This window comes from Melozone crissalis, unplaced genomic scaffold (assembly GCF_028551555.1).
Source record: "Melozone crissalis strain CALT ecotype California unplaced genomic scaffold, PUWL_Pcris_2 ptg000036l_1, whole genome shotgun sequence".
NCBI lineage: Eukaryota > Metazoa > Chordata > Aves > Passeriformes > Passerellidae > Melozone > Melozone crissalis.
In genome coordinates, this window is record NW_026535814.1 from 12,255,106 (window position 1) to 12,274,988 (window position 19,883).

The 19,883-nt window shown below is 42.6% G+C and overlaps 1 protein-coding gene and 1 non-coding gene across 2 annotated transcripts in view; both read left to right on the top strand.

Moving 5' to 3' along the window:
* Nucleotides 1–310: 310 nt before the first annotated feature.
* Nucleotides 311–19,883, top strand: part of ZFR (zinc finger RNA binding protein) — a 47,122-nt gene continuing 27,549 nt past the window's right edge. The window contains exons 1-3 of the mRNA XM_054283268.1: nucleotides 311–431; nucleotides 641–725; nucleotides 18,639–18,921. Coding sequence (XP_054139243.1) covers nucleotides 395–431; nucleotides 641–725; nucleotides 18,639–18,921 — 405 coding nt within the window. The 5' untranslated portion in view covers nucleotides 311–394. The remainder of the gene's footprint in view (nucleotides 432–640; nucleotides 726–18,638; nucleotides 18,922–19,883) is intronic.
* LOC128941709 (small nucleolar RNA SNORA66) lies at nucleotides 15,897–16,034 on the top strand. The gene has a single exon (XR_008483574.1). It is a non-coding gene; the product is annotated as a small nucleolar RNA SNORA66 (small nucleolar RNA).

Genomic DNA, 19,883 nt, shown 5'->3' on the forward strand with positions numbered 1-19,883 from the left:
CCATGGCGGGACCCTTCACACCGTACATCCATCCATGTGCGCGTCTGCGCGTGCGAGCGTGTCCAATGGGCGCCGCCAGCGCGCCTCCCCATGGCCGGCATGCGGGACTACAGCTCCCAGCGGCTCCGGCGCACATCCCGCGCCTGCGCACACGATCCCCGAGGCGGAGGCCGCTCCCCGTTCTTTAAGCGGGAATCCTGATGCGGCTGGACTACATCTCCCAGCGGCCCCCGCGCACATCCCGCGCCTGCGCAGGCGGAGCCGGCCCGGCCGCACTCCGCCGTTGTCGCCGTCGGTGGGTGGGTGGGGGAAGGGAGCGAGCGGGAGGAGGAGGTGGAGGGAGGGGGGGGAGAGTTGAGAGTTCACCCGCCGCCGTCGTTGCCAGGCCGGACTCATGATTCCCATATGCCCGGTAGTTTCGTTCACCTATGGTGAGTAGCGGTGCTCGGCGTGTCCGTGCGTGGGGAGAGGGCGGCGGGCGAGGGTCGGTCCTGAGGCGCCGAGTCTGACCCGGCGCTCCCGCGCTCTCTCTCTCTCCCTTGTCCCTCTGTGTGTCCCGTTCTTTCCCCACCGCCTTCTCTCGCCGGGCCTCCTGTCATGGCCCCCGCCGCCGCCGCCCCCTCGGTCGCCGCCGCCGCAGTGCCCAGCCGGCTGGGGGAAGATGCCAAAATGGCCACCGGCAACTACTTTGGATTCACCCACAGCGGGGCTGCTGCCCAGTACAGGTGAGCACCGCCGCGACCCCCCGGGACCCGCCCAGGGCCCCTCTCCCCGGCCGGGACCCCGGGCAACTCCCGCCCCTGGCCCCGCGCCGTGGGCCGTGCTCGGACCCTCCCGCCGCGCCCGCGGGTGTGCGTTCTTATCTCCCCGTGTGCCGGGGGAGGTGGGGCTGGGCACCGCCGCGCGGGAGGAGGAGGATGATCAGCGACAGCATCGGGTCCCCAGGCCCTTAGATTAAAATGGCCACTTGCAGTCAGTCAGCCAGCATCAGCGGCGAGTCACCGTGTGCCGCCCCCAGGCCCGTCTCCTGCCTCAGCTTCGGGGAGCACCGGCCTTGCTCCCCAAGGCTTTGCTGTCGCTGTGGGAGCCCAGAATCCCTTCTAACGTGGGTTGAAAACCAACCTAAGGGAGGCTGGATGGATCAGGGAGAGATGGAGCACCGGAAAATAGCAGGGGACTTAATCCAATTGAAGTAATGTGTCTAAGAAAGTAGAGGAGGTACTTTCATGGACAGGTGCCTTTTTACAAAAATGTCCTACTCTGATTTCTAAGACCAGGAGCAGTGTTGTAGTGGAACTTGAGGACCCGTGACTGTGTTAGACAGTATACATACCTGTGTCTTATGTGTTGGATAAATCTATCAATACAGATCTCATACAGACACACTGCCACAAGTCTTTGTATCTTTGTAGTTTTTGTTCATCTAAGTTGTGGCCAGAGTGTTAAAAAGTAATTGGTAGCATCTATTATATCATAGTTTCTGACATCATAATACTTAATTTGCTAAATACCGTTGGGAACATCTTTTCAATTTTGGCTTGTATTGGAGTGACATCTTAAAGTCCACATTTGAATCTTATGTTTCTCATTCCGTAAATCTGTAATAAGAACCTTCCTCAATGCCTAAGTTGTGGGGAATGAGATAAAACCCAAAAGATTAAAGCAAATATATCAGAGATTATTAATGCAGAGCTGTGCTAGTAGCTAATAAAAATTGCATTCTTAATGTAGTTTTAGGAATGTACACTTTTGTGGAGGTGTTGGAATAAGTCAGTTTTTTCCATTGTTTTTTTTCCTGAAAATGAATGTGAAGCACACTGAATTTAATTTACTCTGGTGTTAATTAGAGGATTAAATTTAAATAATCTTCTAGTTCCATTGGGTGTTCACAGTGCATGTATGTGTTTACATTTTACATGACATTTATAGTGAATATTTAGGACATAGATATAGAATTTCCTTTTAAGTATAAAGGTTTAGTGAATAATAAACCAAGATCTGTATGTCTGCAGTTTTGAAGTGCAGACGAATTTTTTAAAAAATCTTTTATTGCAGGGCTGAGGTGATCTTTAGACTAAAGATCCTGAACAATTCCTTTGAAGTTATATAATTTGAATAACATTCAAGTTTAATAGCTGATCCTAAGTGTGTTTTTGAGAAAATGGAAAACAGATCAAAAGAACCTTTTTCTTTTGCTATCACAAGTTTAAGATACTGTTTAATTTGCTATTGGTTAAAGACTCTACATCCTATAAATGATTTGTGTGTTTACCCCATCTGAAGACACACAGTGATCAGTGTTTAAGTAGTCCTTTCGTAAGAAGGAATTTAATATTTTGAGCTGAAAACACAAGAGTCACTTCAAATGTCTGAGGGAGCTTACTTTTACCAAGCGGGCTTGTTAGGTCCTTACTGGTGTGTTTACAGAGTGCTACAAATCATGTATTCCACTCCAGTATATTTGAGAAAAAGATGAGGGTGGCAGAGGAAGGTGGTGAGATTTGACTTTACAACAAGTCTTTAAGTTTTTTCCAGTATTCAAAAAGACAGTTCACAGAATAAAAAAATCGTCTTCTTGGAAACCAGGGCAATAAATAAACAAACAAATGTTTTTCTACCTACTGAATGCACAGGTGAGCCCCATAAATCTTGAAAAATAAAAGGTGTTTCTGGATGCTGAACTATGGATTCTTAAAAAGTTGCTCAAAGTAACAAGTTGTTTTATGAGAAAAAAATCACATTGCAGTTGAAGTCTTTAGTTCTTTATACATACACCATTTGGAAGTTCCAACACTGTAGTTTTTGTAGCAACAAACAGAAATTTTCATTATAAACACAATATTGGTCACATTTTTAAAGGTTCTCTCCTGCCAAAATGGCTGTGAAAAATTCTGGTATGTTGGAAGAATATTAGTCTGCAATTTTAGATGACTCAATGCTCCTTAATGATCATAATCAAATTTTATTGATTTCAGTTCAAAAATTTGTGCAATTCTTTTTAGCATACACACCTTTCTTGTAATATCTTAAAGTATGAATATCTCAAAATATATCAGGCCTTCATCTGGAAACATGCAGAGAAAATAAAAAGCCTAAACTTTGCATCAGAAAGAAGAGAGTCTAAGTAGATTCTGTTCAGTTTCAAGGAATAGAAGTGACTCTTCCAGTTGGACCTACAGTCACTGTCCAGTTTGCCTGCCCACTCAGGGCAGGCCAAATTCCAGCACGTTGCTAAGGACATGTCCAGATGCTTTTGAACACTGACAGACTGGGCATCGACCACTTCCCTAGGAAGCTGTTCCAGTGCTTGACCACCCTGTCTTTATAGAAATGCCTCCTAATGGCCAGGAAAGCTCTCCTGGTGCAGCTGTGAACTGCTCCCTCCTGTCCTGTCCCAGGATTACAGGGAGGAGAGCTCAGCACCTCCCTGTGCCCTTCCCCTCTTCAGGAAGCTGCAGGGAGCAGTGGGGTCACCCTTCATCTCCCTTTCCCCAAACTGGACAAGCCCAAGTTCCTCAGCTGCCCCTCACAGGAAGTTCCTTCCAGCCTTCCCACCAGCTCTGTTTCCCTCCTGAGGATGCACTGAAACCCTTCCCCTCCTTCTCCACCTGCAGGGCCCAGCAGGATGAGGCCACCCTGAGGCTGAGCCCAGGGGCCCATCCCCTCCCTGGGCTGGCTGTGCCTGCTGGGAGCTCTGGGATGGGCTCTGGCTGTGCCCTGCTGGGAGCCCTGGGATGGGCTCTGGCTGTGCCCTGGGATGGGCTCTGGCTGTGCCCTGCTGGGAGCCCTGGGATGGGCTCTGGCTGTGCCCTGGGATGGGCTCTGGCTGTGCCCTGCTGGGAGCTCTGGGATGGGCTCTGGCTGTGCCCTGGGATGGGCTCTGGCTGTGCCCTGCTGGGAGCCCTGGGATGGGCTCTGGCTGTGCCCTGGGATGGGCTCTGGCTGTGCCCTGCTGGGAGCTCTGGGATGGGCTCTGGCTGTGCCCTGGGATGGGCTCTGGCTGTGCCCTACTCTGGGAGCTCTGGGATGGGCTTTGTCCTTGGGGCTGCCCGGGCACTGCTGACCCACGCTGAGCCCAGCACCAGCCAGCCCCACCTCCCTCTGCAGCTGTCCAGCCACTCCTCTTCTACTTCATCCTTGTGCTTGGCATCACCCCATCCCAGGTGCAGAATCCAGCATTTGAACTTGGTAAATTTCACTCCATTTATGAGTGCCCAATGCTCCAATTTAACTAGGTCTCTCATCAAGGCCTCTTGTCCCTAAAGCACAGCACCTCCCAGTTTGAATCATTAGCCAAATTGCTAATGGTGCACCCAACTCTTGCTTGCCAGATGAAGCCCCATTCAATACAGCCCTTTGAGTGCTGCCATCCAGCCAGAGCTCTGTGAACCTGCTCATCCCACAGCTGGGTAACTTGTTGGCAAAGGATGCTCTGAGGAGCATCTGTGTTAGCAGCTTTAGTCAAACTGGAACTGCATCCACTGCCATCCCTTCATCCAGGAGGCAGGTGATCTTATGATAGAAGGATAGGTTGGTTAAAGAGGACTTTCCTTTGTGAAACTGTTGACTGTGGGAAATGACTGCATTGTTCTTTAACAGTTCTTTCACCTTCCAGTATCACTTAGTATCTCCATAGTTTTTCCAGGAGCTGAGGTTACACTAAGAAGTCTGCAGTTCCGTTTCTTGCCTCACGCCGGGAATTACACTGGCAAGCTTCCAGTCAGCAGTGACCTGCCCAGACTCCTAATGCCTCCAGTAGATTGAGAGGTCTTGCTGTAACAGCTGCAGGCCCATTCAGTACTCCGGGGTGAATCCCATCAGGGCCCAGAGATGTGGGAACATTCACTTTATAAGCTGGTCCCTCAGAATTTGAGTATTCACAGTTGTGGATCTCCCACTCAGAAGACTCAAAGGAAAAAATCTGCTCTATTAAGTGTTTGCTGAAAGGTCCTTTTAAAGAAAGTTTCTGTATTTAATTCCAGACTTATTGCAGACTGATATAAACTCTTTCTGAATTGCAGTTCCTCAAAATGACAGTATTCTAATTTGTGTTATTAGTAGTGAATCATACAATCATAGAATATCCTGAATTAGAAAGGACCCGCAGGGAACATCAAAGTCCAACTCCTGGCCCTGCACAGGATATCCCCAAGAATCACACCACGTGCCTGAGAATGTTGTTTAAACATTTCTGTAACTCTGCCAGGCTGGTACTGTGACCACTTCCCTAGGGAGCAGTGCCTAGCCACCCTCTGGTGTAAACACCTTTTGCTGATATCAAACCTAAACCTCCCCTGACACAACTTCAGGCCATTCCCTCTGTCACTATCACTGTCCCCACAGAGCAGAGATCAGTGCCTGCCCCTTTGCTTCCACTTGTGAGGGTGTTGAGGGCCACAGTGACGTCTCCCTCAGTCTTCTCCTGGCTGAACAGACCAAATGACCTCAGCCACTCCTCACATGGCTTCCCCTCCAGGCCCTTCGCAATCCTTATGGCCCTCCTTTGGACACTGTCTTACAGGTTAATACCTTTTTTATATTGTGGCACCCAAAACTTTTTTATATTGAGGCCAGAGCAGAGCAGGACAATCCCCTCCCTTGCCCGGCTGCTGATGCTGTGCCTGATGCCCCCAGGACAGGGTTGGCCCTCCTGGCTGCCAGGGCACTGCTGACTCAACTTGCCATCGCCCTGGAGCCCTAGGCCCCTTTCTGTGACACAGCTTTCCAGCCTCTCCTTCCCCAGTCTATCCACACATCCAAGGGTGCCCTGTCCCAGATGCAGAATTTAAACTGAGAAGACAGTGGAATATAGAAGTCACTTGTCTTCCTAGAATTCCAACTTATCCATGGCCATGATGGATCATTTAAATACTCTGTCATCCTTCACATGAAGAAGAAATTAAAATTTGTCCAAGTCCTGACATTAAACGCTGATATTTGAAGTGGTTATAAAGGCCAGGTTGATAGATGCTTAGGTGGTAGACTTTGGATTTGGAAAATTCAGGAGTACTGGGTAATTGCTGTTTAGCCCCAGCCAGCAACTAACTACTGCACAGCCTCTTGCTCACTTCCTACCCACCCTGGTGGGGAGGAGAATCAGAGAAGTAAAACTCCTGGATTGAGACAGGAACAGTTCATAGTTGAAAGAAAATAAAGTATAATAATATTAATTATAGCAGTAGTACTAATAAAAGTAATAGTAGTAATGAAGGGATTAGGGCGAATAAAACCCTAGAGGAGAAGGTAATGCACAACACAGTTGCTTATTCCCTGCTGACTAATGTTCAGCCTGTTCTCCAGAAACAATCAGCAGCTCCTGGCCAAGTCGCCCTGGTTTATACTTGCATGCATGGTGTTCTATGGCATGGAATAGCCCTTGGCCAGTCTGGGTTAGCTCTCGTGGCCGTGCTCCCACCCTGCTTCTTGTGCACCTGCTCACTGGCAGAACACAAGGAATTGAAAAGTTCTTGACTGGGAGTGAGCCCTATTAGGAACAACTAAACCATCTCTGTGTTACCAGCATAATTCTCTTACTAAGTCCAAAGCACAGAACTGAACCAGCTACTAAGAAGAAAATTAACTTTACCCTGGCCAAAATCAGGATGGGCATGCAGAACTTGATAATATTTACTGATGTGGCAGTATAATCAATAAAGTTCCTTCAAAGAAGAGGAATAGATTACTGTATTTATTAGTTCATAAATACTAATTTTCATTAAACATACTTGAAAACTTGTTTCATATTTAATCAAAGACAGCAAAAGAGCTAAGTGCCCTTTAAACGTGTAAATAATGTATTAGAAGCATTCTTGTTCCTTTCAGTGTTGTTGCTGTGTGAAATTTCCTACTACCCTACTCATTTAAAATTCTTTGTGTGCTCTACCCAGTAATAATATTGTGATTTACTGAGGAAAACATTAGATTATGCTAATAGTAATGCAGGAAATTTCTCTGAACATTACAGGACCTTTACAATTTGTGCTTTCTACTAGTGGTGGCGTTAGGGCCTCAGGTTATAAACCTGCATGCAATGCAAACCTCATTTGTTACTTATTGCAGTGACTGTACTAATCCATCTGTTTAGGAGCCTAAAATAAATGTGGAATTTGGTGGTACTAGACTTTTTTTTGTGTGTGTGCATGCTGTGTACCTTACCAGAACCCCTGTGTGACTACTCAGTTTGAAATTAACAGCCTAATATTGGCTTGTCTTTCCAATGTAAAATAATATTAGCATTCTTGGTTCAGTGCTGGAGAAGAGGTATAATTATGCTTCTAATCTCAAATTGGCTGGTTAAAATGCTGATGGAGAGATAGGGGCATTGAGTAACATTTGGTCAGAGAAGTGGGCAAATGTGATTGTTTTGTTTAATTAATCTTGTATTATGGTTTTAGTTTCTGTTAAAAAGGTGAAGAATCTCTTAAGTGTTGTGAGTTTCATCTTGGTGGTATTCATACTGTGTCTTGCTCTAACGAGACAGACCACTGATGGGAGATGCTTGGGTGGTTAGGAATGATTTGTTAAGTTTGAATTGCCTTCAAGCAGCTTGAATATTACTGAGTGTGGTGAGCTGTCACAGATAAAGGGAATTTTAGCAGTGCAGGTTCAGAGCAGACCACAATGCCTGGGAGTCCAGGTTAAGATGCAATCTTCCAGGCAGCAGTATGGAAGTGAGCTCTTGCAATTACAGCTGGTTTGGAATTCAAATGTAGTGCACCATATTACAGCATATTCAAGTGATGCAAAACAACAAAAGAAAGTGAATTGCTACGCATGAATGAGTTGGCTGTTGAGAATTGATTGGGGGTGGAGTGTTCTTTCACAATTGCTAGTATTTCTATTTACTTTTGTCTTCAATATCCTGCCCCAGTTAACTCTTCTTCATCTAGATGCTGGTTTAAAAAGGATTGAGTCTTTCAGAGATATTAGGGCTGTGGTTCACACAGGCATACCAGACTAAGCTTAAGGTATCGCTAAACATAATTCAGTCTTGTGTTGGTGAAAATGGGATGGTGAGGACAACGGTGGGTAGGACTTCTTCTGCAGACAGGATGTACTACTAGACTTGAGCAGTGAAAGTAATTCAGTTTTACCACAGGATGAAGCTAAAAACTCAGAATGCGTGCTCATTGTGTACTTTATGCCCATGCTCTCTTGAGTTCCATCACATCTTGACACATACATAATTCTTAGCAGAAGAGACTTCACTGAATATGGTAGAGCTCTGTGAAGCTGATTCTCTTTTGGTCAGTGGATGCTAGTGTTTAGTGCTGTAGTTAAACATGCTGTTGTAGCTCAATGTACACAAGAAGCCTCCAGTACTTTTGTTTGTGAAAGGATTTTGATGCACTTCTTTTCAAATCAGTGAGGTCCCACTCTCAAAGGAGATATTTCAACATGAGAAAGGCAATAAGTGGCTCTGGGTTTATTAACATGGGTTGTATGGCAGTATTGTAATAGGCTATAGCAGGGAGACAGAGAAGGTGGTAAATCAGGGGGAAAGGTGCCTTGAGTTAAAGAAGCCTTTGTCATTTTAAGGAGGGCAAGCCTGCCAACTATTTGAAATTTGCAGCAGGTGCTTGTCTTTAGGAACTGACCACTTTGGGAAGATTTTCTGTTAATGGTATAGCTGTGTCCTTTGTATCCTCAGAATGGGTTGGTGGTTATAGGCTTAACTGTGGGGTGTTAACTGTGGGGTGTTAAATGATGTGTGAAATTATGTATGCTACTAAAATACAACAATGGTAGCTTAGAGCATAGTTACATTATTGATGCTAGAAAAGCAAAGTAGTGGCTTAAGGCAGGAAATACAGAATGTCTTAACAATTTAGTACAATTTTCCATACTAGTGAAGTTTCCTTCCTTTTTTGGAGAACTTGCCAATTTCAGCATTTTTTCTGTTTAGCATCTTCATTAATGGTCCAGATGTTAGGGCAGAGTGTACTCTCAGCAAGCTTGCTCATGACAGAAAATGATGAGGAGTGACTTACATGCCAGAGGGTTACAGTGACATCCAGAGGGACTTCAAAAATCTGGAGAAAAGGGCTGCCAAGAATCTCGGGAAGTTCAACAAGGGGAAGTGCAAAGTTCAGTATGAAAGAACAGCCCCATGCACTAGTATATGCTGTGGGCCACCCAGCTGGAAAGGAAGAGGACCTGGGGGTCCTGGTGGATGCCAGACTTGAGTGTGAGCCAGCAGTGGGTCCTTGCAGCAATGGAGGAGAATGGCATCCTGGGATGCATTAGATAAAGTATTACCAGGTGGGTGAGGGACGTGATCATTCCCCTCTAATACAGTACCAGTGAGGCCACACCTGGTACTTGGGCTTCAGTACAGGAGAGATATGGACATACTGGAGAGAGCCCAAGAGGCCCACCAAAGCTGCTGAGGAGGCTGCAGCAATTCTCTAATGAGAAAAGGCTGGGAGAGCTGGGACTATTCAGCCTGGAGGAGGGTGAGGAGGATCTTAATAAGTATAAATACCTGAAGGAAGGCTGCAGAGAGGGCAGAATCAGGCATCTTCTCAGTTGTGCACAGTGCTAGGACCAGAGGCAATGGGCATAAACTGGAGCACAGGAGGTTCCCTCTGAACATGAAAAAGCGCTTTGTGAATACAATAATGACTGAGTCCGCATGCATGAAGCCTAGGTAAGTTGGAGTCTCCATCCTCAGAGGTGCTCAGAAGCTGTCTGGATATAATTCTGGGTGTTTGGCTGTAGGTGATGCTGCCTAAGTGGGATTGGATCCTGATGGCCTCCAGAGGTCCCTTCCAATCTCAGCCATTTTGTGATTTTGACTGGGATGATGTTAGTATTTGCTCCTTTTTTAAATAGATGTAATCTCTGAAGCTCAGTTCTTTTTGTTTTGCATATTACCATTTCATGAAAAAATGAACTTTTTAAAGAAAGCAATATGGACAGTGGGCTGTCTGTTGTGTGTAGCCAAGCAAGGAGAGGTTGATACAGAGCATATATTACATCACTGTTACAGACACCTGCAGTGTATATGGGGAACAAAACATGGCAGAATTTGATAAGATTGAAATCAAGCTGTAAGAGTAAATGTAGAGATAATCAAAGAAAAAAGGGTGTTTTGAAAACATGTAGCTGTTCATCTTTGGGGTGAGTTATTGATAAGTATATGGTTTAGCTATCTAGGGGCAGTCAGTAATTTGTAATGGCATGATGCAATTAAGTTTTTAGAACAAGGAAGGGGAGGGGAGAACTCAAAATGGCTACAAATCCCTGTCTTTTTGAGGCTTTATGTAGTTAAACAGTAGAATGTATTACTGCTGAAATTTAGCAGAATTCATGAGGGTATAGCACATTTGAATGCCTTCAGACCTTTCTGGATTCCTACTGCATTAGAATAGGAAAAAAGTAATTTTCCTTAAAGTTCTAAGATATTCAAATATTGAAAATTTTATGCCTGTAGCGAGTGACAGGCTCCAGAAATACAGGGGCAAAGTCACTCCTAAAGTGCAACCTACTGTAGTGTGCTATTTCATTTCACCATTTTATGCTGTTTATTGTCAAGTGTGTTTAGGAGAATAAAGTTCACCTTTTTTTTTCTTGTTAATTGTAATTCTGGTTTTGTTTTGCTCTGTCCATATTCCATTAGCACATCTGAAACTTCATCTGACCAGTTATTCAGGAGTGCCTCTTCCTAGGTTAGGATCTGGAGCTGTAGCAGATTGCACTGCTTCTAGCAGTTTTTACAGAACTAGAACATACTTGTTTCAATCATCATGTTCCTGAAAGAACTGCAGAACTGTGTTTTTGCTATTCTGCTATTAATAGACTTATCTGTGAAACTTCAAGAAACCTGGCACTTAGATTTCACCAAATATGGTTCCTTAATGCTAATGTGTTCCAATGTTCATAAAAGGTACAAATCAAAAAACACATCCTAATTAGTGGAAGGTTTCATTCAAGATACTCATATTTTAAAAACTATTTTAGAACTTATCTTAAATGTTGTGCATGGAAATTTAAAAAAATAAACCCCTGGAAGGAATATATTTTAAAAGTTGTAATTTCTGAGGAATACTGTCTTTTGGGTAGAGACATACTTGGTTTTAGGCCAGATGCTAACTGTCTATCAAAACAGCACTTGTCAGAAAACTGAAACTGAAAAATCAGAGATGTTCTTTGCCTCTTGGAGGAGAGTTTTCAGTGTTCAGCAAGATAAACAGAGCTTATAGGAGCATATGAGCAGCGTTTATGTGCATGTGTTGCTTGTTAATACAGCAGTGTGCTGAAGATAAGCATGTTATGTGCATGAGTAACAATTAATTTCTTCTTTTTTATTGAAATAAATGAATCAAGTGTGATGAAAAGCAGGGCTTATAGGGAATGTTTTCTGTGCTTCCTATATACATACCTTTTATGTGCTATATATCTTACTTGGAAGTAGGCTGCCTTTTCCTGAAAATGTGTTATTCCTCTGACGGTAACTGCCACAGATGGATTATCCCATTTCTTAATGCATGACTTACTCAGCAAATACCTTAATGTGGAAAATAAAGTGTCTTACAATCTTCATTCATCATAATGCAAAATAGATAGCATTATATCAAAATGCTCTATTTTCTTTACATGGCTAACATGAAAAAATACATGAAGTTTTCTACTTCCCATTTAGTTTTAAACAAAAAAGCCTCCACAATTTTTTCTAGAAAAGGGCAATAGCTGGAAATGAAAAAAGACATAAGTGTTTTGCAGAAGAGAATTCAGTATTTGTTTCAGATTTGCTCTGAATACTGTGTAATTCTTTGGAAATCCAGATCTTCTTTCAGTGTTGCTGTTGGGAAGTAACTAACAAAAGTTCTCCTGTGTTCCATCTAGCAAGCTCTTATCTAAGCTTTTTTGAGGAATAATGCTGCTTATTTGTAAACCCACCTTATATGGGTGTTTAAGGGAGACAAACATATGGTTGTGGAGCTGAAGAACATTGTTTTGCCAAATGGACACCTGTACCTCATTAATTGCTGTTGACCAGCAATTTCTGCTCTCTACTACTTCTGACTAAGTGTGCTGCCAGCATTTTTTTTTTTTTTTTGCTTTGAAAGTCGGTGTTTCTTTTTTGTATCAAAAGCACTGCTACAATGTTCTTGCTGAAGGTCCGTAGGCAGTTCAGAAAAGGTTATTAATTGCTGCTTGAATATTGTGCTTTTTGACAAGAGAAATAGAAGTTAGCAACAGAATTATGGCATTAATGTAGTTATTTTAATAAGAAATACAGAGTAGTGATTACTAACACCTTCTGTTTTGAGACCTTTTCTCAAGGTGTAGACTTTTTGCTGCTGATGTTTTAATACAAGTTGGCCAAAGGGTAGAGTTTTCCAGGCTAAATATCTACCTAGCATTACACCAGTTTTTGTAAATCTGTGCTGTAGCTCATTTGATTTTGTGGTGTAGAATTGGGCAAGGAGATCTTGGTAATTATTTGGTGCCTCAGTGATTGCAATAGAGACTTTGCAAACAGGAAAAGTATTTTAAAATACTGTTTTATTTCAGAATGACAGTTCTGGGTTTACACAACTGGGTCCAATGTCAATACCATGCAAACAGCCACTGTATTACTCGTATATCCAACTTTAAAAGTATCAGGGCAAAATGTGCACCTGCTTTGAGAAAAGATACTCGTATTTGATGAAAGGAGATTTGTGCACAAGATAGCAGTGTGGATAAGGCCAGTTTTTGCTTTGGCCTTTGCTCTGGGATGAATTATGCAAGATTGAGAGACAGGGTGGCCCCTCATCCCCACCCCTAGAAAATCAGATTATCATGGAATTAGAGAAACGTACATGGTCACAACTCTCTGCAGTCAGTCTTATGTAGCGGGTTTAATATCATAGTGGTGTTTTACAATATGTGGCACTTGTGCTGATACTAATGCAAAAGAAAGATTGGTATTTCCCATCATTGGTGTCAGAAGGAATTATAATAGATGCTATTCAAAGATTTGAGTCAAAGGTGTTTCAGAAAAAATACTTTTACACAGTAATACAGTATTGCTAATAAAGAGTTAACCTCTCGTTTTCTCGGATTTATTCAGTTAGAATGTGAAAGATGAGGACAAGTTATATACTGGGGTAAAACTATTTAATAGTGGTGACCTTGTTTGAGAAGAGGAAATAAAGAGAATGAGGAAATAGTACCATAGATGTGGAAGTTTAAAAACAGGTAAGGAGGGACAAAACACTTTAGGTAAGGTCCTGCAAATGACCTTCTGTAGTTGACTGAAATATATACCTACAGAATCTGGGGCAGAAAAATTTGGGACATCATGTGCACTTCAAACTGGCTCTGGATGGGATAGGGAAATGCAGTAACACATGCACCTGAACAGGAAGATGAGCATGGAAGAGTATATTGTTCCCAGGAAACAGAAATTAAGTCAGCCTTGTAGGGAAGCACTATTTCTATTACAGTCAGAAACACCTGAAGACATAGGTCTGGTATCGGTAAAATACATTCTTTTTGAATGAAAATTTCTTGTGGAAGATGTGGTATAACAGTAGTACAGCAGAGTACAATTGGAAGCTACTGGTAACTTCCTAAATTAAAGAATAATTTATTCTGAAAGTGAATTTAAACACTCCAAGAATTGTTACATGAAGGTGCACTGAATTGAGTGGTCAGAAACTGGTTATGCTTTTGTAGGTGTTGGTTTAGAGCTCATTTGCTTTTGAAATTGGAGCTTTAATAAATGAAGGAAAAAATTTTTGACAGGATGCTCAAACATGATGTGCTGGTTTTGGCTGGGGTGAGCAGTTGATATTAGGCTATGCTTTGGATTTGTGCTGAAAACAGTGTTGATAATACAGAGATGTGTTCTTTATTGTTGAGCAGTACTCACAGAGTCAAGCAAGGCCTTTTCTGCTCCTCACCCCACCCACCAGTGAGGGACCTGGTGTGCACAAGAAGGTGGAAGGGGACACAGCCAGGACAGTGACCCCAGCTGACCAAAGGAACATTCCATACTATATAGCATCATGCTCAATGATAAAACTAGGGAGAGAAGGAGGAAGGAGGTGATGTTCAGAGTGATGGTATTTGTCTTCCCAAGTAACTTTTTCTGTGATGGAGCCTGGCTTTCCTGAGATGGCTGAACACCTTCCCCTTTTCTGGGCATAATGCCGCACCTCAGTGTTTTGTGTGGGGCCCAGAACTGGACACTGGATTCAGGGTGTAGCCTCACCAGTGCCCGAGTACAGGGGAGAAATCGGTGCCCTTGTCCTGCTGGCCACATTCCTGATACAGGCCAGGATTCCATTTGTCTTCTTGGCCACCTGGGCACACACTGGCTCATGTTCAGCCACTGTTGACCAGCACCCCCAGGTCCTTTCCTGCTGGGCAGCTTTCCAGCCATTCTTCTCCAAGTCTGTAATGTAGCCTGGGGTTGTTGTGACCTAAGGGCAGGGCCCAGCACTTGGCCTTGTTGTGCCTCATATGATTTGTTCTGGCCCATTAATCCATCCTGTCCGAATCCTTGTTTTGTTTTGCTTGTGTGTGTGGCCTTTGTCTTTCATATCAAACTCAACCCACAAGCTTTCTCAGTTTTACACTTCCAGTTCTCTCCCTGCTTCCAGTGTGGGGGAGTGAGCAAGTGGCTGTGTGGGGCTGAGTTGCCAGCTGAGGTTAAACCATGACACACTGGAACAGGTTGTCTGGAGCAGCCTTGGAGTCTCCATTCTTGGAGGTGATCAGCCCCTGAGCAGACAATGCCCTGGGAAACTTCTAGGTTTGAAATAAACTGTCTTTTGAGCATTGGATAAGAACAGGTGACTTCCAAATCCTTGTTTAAATCTAAATTATTCTGTGAATTTTAAACTCCTCCAAGTTAACAAAGCAAACTGAATCAAGTGTATTTGGAAGAGAGCCTGGACTCAAAAGTGCTAGTAAGGGATATTAGAATTTATTTTGGGGAAGAGAAGAATTGATCTATAAAGAGAAGTGGCTGCATCAATGAGTTAGCTGCTTTCTCTGCAGTCCTGCCATACCTGTTGGTGTATTCTTATCTCATAGAATCTACAGAGTAATTTTTATAAATTCAGCTTTTCCCCATGGTGTTGAGGGATGTGGTGAAGAAAATGCACACTGACATACTGTTTTTTTCTTGGTGTTCTAATAACTCAATAACATGCCTAGATCTTTTGGAGACTTACTTGTCAAGACTAAGAAGAAATTCTTGATGTGGTGCAGTATGAAAAATGACTGCTTAAGGTAGAGGTTAGAAAAATAATTGTAGAGAAGGAGCTGGTAGAGGTCATTAGTAGAATTAGAAGAACTATTATCAAATAGCAGTAATTGCAGTGGAGTTCACTAGGGATTCGTTATGACTTTAGTATTTCTACTAGTGTGGCATATGGTGCTATTTGATGTGAGGCAAATAGAGTCAGTACACAGGTAACTTTACAAGAATCTTAACAAGAAGCTAGACTGCCAGGAGAGAAAGGAGAAAGCAGTTGTCTGGGGTAGAGTGGGTGGCACAGCTGAAGCTGAAATGACGCATGAGGTTCTTGCCATCTGTAGTCAAAGAAAAACAGATAATATTAAGATAGGTGCACAGATGAAGGAAGAGTGGAATAGGGAGTTTGGCAGAATAATCTAGGAGGAGCTAAGTTCATCTCAGCAAACGTGGTGAGGCACTAATCACCAAATCAGGATAAGAACTCTTGTCAGTTAATTAAAGAAGTTGGCACAAGGATATTTTTATGTAAAGTAATTACATTGAAATGTCTGCTCATCTTAAAGGCTTTCAGTAAGACCACGGAAGAGAAGAATGTCACAAATTTAGAGGAGATGTTACCATTAATTTCTGTTACATAATGTAACACAACTTTTAGAAAGGAAGAAGCAGTCAGTGATAGAATACTTTTCCTGCAGTCTTGCAAACTCGATCACTAGCTCTGCATGATGTTGCAGAAGCAAGGGGAACAGGTTTGCTAAAATCAACATGGTCATGGAACCTGTATTAGCCTTAGAAATCTAATTATTTGGGCTGTTAATTCTGTGCCGTGACAAGGAATTTTGCTGCTTAGTTGTACAAGAAATGAAGTTGTCTGTACCACAATCTTGTTAATAGTTCTGCTGGTAATGTTTGTAATCTCTTCACGATTTTAAATACTGAAAACTATTGGGTATCTTTAATCATACATATTCTGAGAACTAAAGCATTTTCTTTGCTTAACTGACTGGAACTGTTACTTTGTAGTGTGTTGTGAGCACTGTATCTTGTTTTGTAACAGTAACAAATAGTTTCATGAAACGTGGAAAAACCACGCTAGCGCTTCTGCCCAAGTCTTCTGCTCCCTTTTTGCTCTGTTTCCCTGTATATATATAATTACTATTGTTCTGACTCTCAGCAGACCTATTTTGTAAGCTGCTGTGTTTCTTCACATTTCTGCCACGCTAGAATATGACCCCAAAAAGAAACCCTTACATTGTTTTCTGCTTGATTAATGAGTTAAATGAATCTGCTTGATTAATGAGTGCACTGAATGGCTTGACAAGTAGCAGAATTAGCACCAGGGATGGAATAAAATGGCTTAGCTGAGATTGGTGTTTGGGAGAAGGGAAGACTTAAGAGTGGGAAAAGTGTGAAGCAAGACTTACCTTGTTGGCAGTATTAGACTCTTGATGTGTTCAACTGCAGTCAAGCAGTCTGCTGTCTGTTTATTCAGTTTAATGTGATTTTAGTAGATATATATGGCCATGATAATTATCTCAGATTTGGTGACTATTTTACACTTCTGTACTGTTAGTTATGTAGATAATGAGACCTAATTTTATAGACTATCTTCAATTTCTACCATCATAAAACAGTCTTCCTGAATTTTGTGATGGAGTTCAGTTTCTCATGTTAAGTAAACAGAATTTTCCTGTGAACATCAGGGAGGAGAAGTTGCAAGCAGCGATGTGAGGTACATCCAAGTGGTTTAGGTCTTTGCATTTTGCTTTTAGGCTAATAATTGAAAATAACATAAAACATTACTGTATGTGCAATTCACAACTGTAGTAAAATTGGATAGAATGCAAGTAGTCTTTAAGCAGTGAGGGACATGTGATGGGAAGAAGGTGGAGTCCAGGCTTGTAAGTCCTTCAGTAGTAAAATTTTCTCTGTTTCTGCTGTGAGAATGGTTGGGAGGGGGAGGAGGCTGCATGTATGTGTTTTTTAAATTTATTAAAGTAAGTGTGTTCTGCTGTAATTGAAATGACAAAATCAGGTTTTCTAAAAATAAGTAAGAAAAAATTACTGAACACAAGGGAGTTGTGGAAATTACTTTTGTGAAATTAAAAGTGTATGGATATAGCTATTATTGAGCAGCAGTGTGGGAAATGTACAAAAATAATCAGAATTATTACTGAATCCCCACTTGATGTCATTATTCCAGATAGTGATATTTTACCTATATTTTACCTGCTTCACTTCATTTGCTTAAAAATCAAAATAAGTATTCCAACCTTCTAATCATAATCCACAGTTATACATCATAATAGGACAACATCATGCACAATTACATATCAGTACAGGACAGTAATTCTTGTTTCTGTTTAAGTAATTAAACCTTTGAAGCAATCAGTTTTTATTTCTGCTGTTAGTATCTGTTGATTTTTAGTAAATTGATAAATATTAGCTTCCTACCTGCAAATTTTAGAGAGGCAGATTAGTCTTAGCAGGTGCCTAGGAGATTGCCAGAGTGGTTTTCTTGCTCAGTGTGATTGTCTGCCCTTGTGATGCTTAGTGTTGCGTCAGTGGACTTCTGCTCGGGCAAGTGGGACCAGCTCCTAAAATTCCAACCATCTGTTGGAGAAGTCCCCTATCATCTGTGTGTGTCTAAGTAAATACAGCAGTTCTGAGCTGATTTTCATGGCTGTCTTTAAAATTTAATTGCTTGAATATGGTGTAATGAAAAACTTTGTGTTAGTATGGGTTAGTAATGAGCTCTCACAGAAAAGTAGCGTTCTTCTTAATTTGACAGGTATGTCACTTTACTGAAGAACTACTAAAGTATTTAAAACTTGCTAGTCTGGAAAAGCTATCAGCTTGGGACTGCTGCATTATTTTGAATGAAAGACTTGTGTTCCACTGCTTGGAGAAAACTCAACACAAACACCTCCCCTTTATGAAGTAAATAATCATCTACATGAAATATGAGGAACTGTAGAGATGGAGCACAGAGTAATGGGTACAAATTGAAAGAGGGGACATGTAGGTTAGGTGTTGGGAAGACATTCCTTACTCTGAAAGTGGGAAAACAACTGGAACAGGTTGCCCGGGGAGGTTGTGGGTGTCCCAACCCTGGCAGCATTGGGCTTGAGTGATCTGGTTGAGTAGGAGTTGGCATGGAGGTTGGGACTAGATGGTCTTTAATGTACCTTCCTGTCTGTTAACATTCTGTGATTGTGGTCTATGTGTCCATCCACAGAAATCAGAGAATGATACAGCCTTTTTCACGGGGATGGAAGATGGTTAATAAAAGGCATTAAGTAAGAGTATGCACAGATAGAAGGCTGCTTGAGATCTGTCTGTAGAATAGGAAAAGTATTAATCAAATCTGGGATTTTGAAATGTATAGGCATTAGCTTTGTGCATTGGATTAATTACTTTCTGTCTTCTGCCAATACAGCCAGCAGCCAGCGTCGGGTGTAGCCTATTCCCATCCAACCACAGTTGCCAGCTACACTGTCCACCAGGCGCCGGTGGCGGCGCACACGGTCACTGCAGCCTATGCCCCGGCCGCAGCCACGGTGGCCGTGGCCAGGCCTGCCCCGGTGGCCGTGGCAGCTGCTGCCACAGCTGCTGCCTACGGGGGCTATCCCACGGCACACACTGCTACAGACTACGGCTACACGCAGCGTCAGCAAGAGGCTCCGCCACCACCACCTCCTGTCACCACACAGAACTACCAGGTAGGTTCCTGCTGCGTGATTTCTAAGAGGTGCTTTGAGAGGTGGAAGCCTGTTTGGAAAAGAAAATGTGATTTCCCACAACTGCTGCTGTAAAGAAAAGCGCTGTCTTCTGTTAGCGTAGATGTTGGCTTGGTGTGCAGTAAACTGGGTCATGGCGCTGAAAAGACTGTTCCAGTAAAAAATTTCAGTAGAGGTAGAAATGGTTCCTTTGTCAGATTCCTGGGTGTCACTGGAGTCTAATACCAAGCCTATGAGGTCAGAAGATTGCTCTAGGAGATAAACTACCCTGTGGGTAGTTTTTTGGATATCCTCTTCTGAGATCCCTGCCTAACCATCTGTGGATACAGGCTCTTGCGAAAGGGCTTTTGCTCTCTGTCCCCTTTCATCTTGAAATACTATGTTTCTTGCAATAGCTTTTCACCTTTCATATTCTGAACTTACCAGGGCATTATCTAGATTCTAATTAGCATTTTGGTTTGTTTAAAAGGACTATATTATTGCTGCATGTTCTCAGTTCTTTTGTATAGCTTCTGCAACTCATTATATATTATGAGATCAGTTATTAGATACCTTTGGATAAAAAGATAGTCCCTCTAAACTAAATAAAATAATTTCTGTTTACACAGGTTGGACAAAAAAAGATTTTGTTGTTGTATTTCTTGGAATTAAAAAGGATTTTAATACATTAGTGTATTTCAGCTCCAATAGGTCATGCCTTGTTCCCCCTCAGTTGATCAACTCTTTGTGTTTTGCCATAAACATGGAGAGGATGGGAGAATGTATGTACATGCATGTAGTGGCTTCCAGGCATCCCCTTCTAAGCTTATTAGAGATCTCCTGAGTTGTAAAGGTATCAAATGAGCTACTTGCCTTACCTTTGAAGACCAGTTACGTTTCCCTAATGAACTAGTTGATACACCAAAAAGTAAAAAAGGCTTTAAAAATACCACTTTCATTCTCCA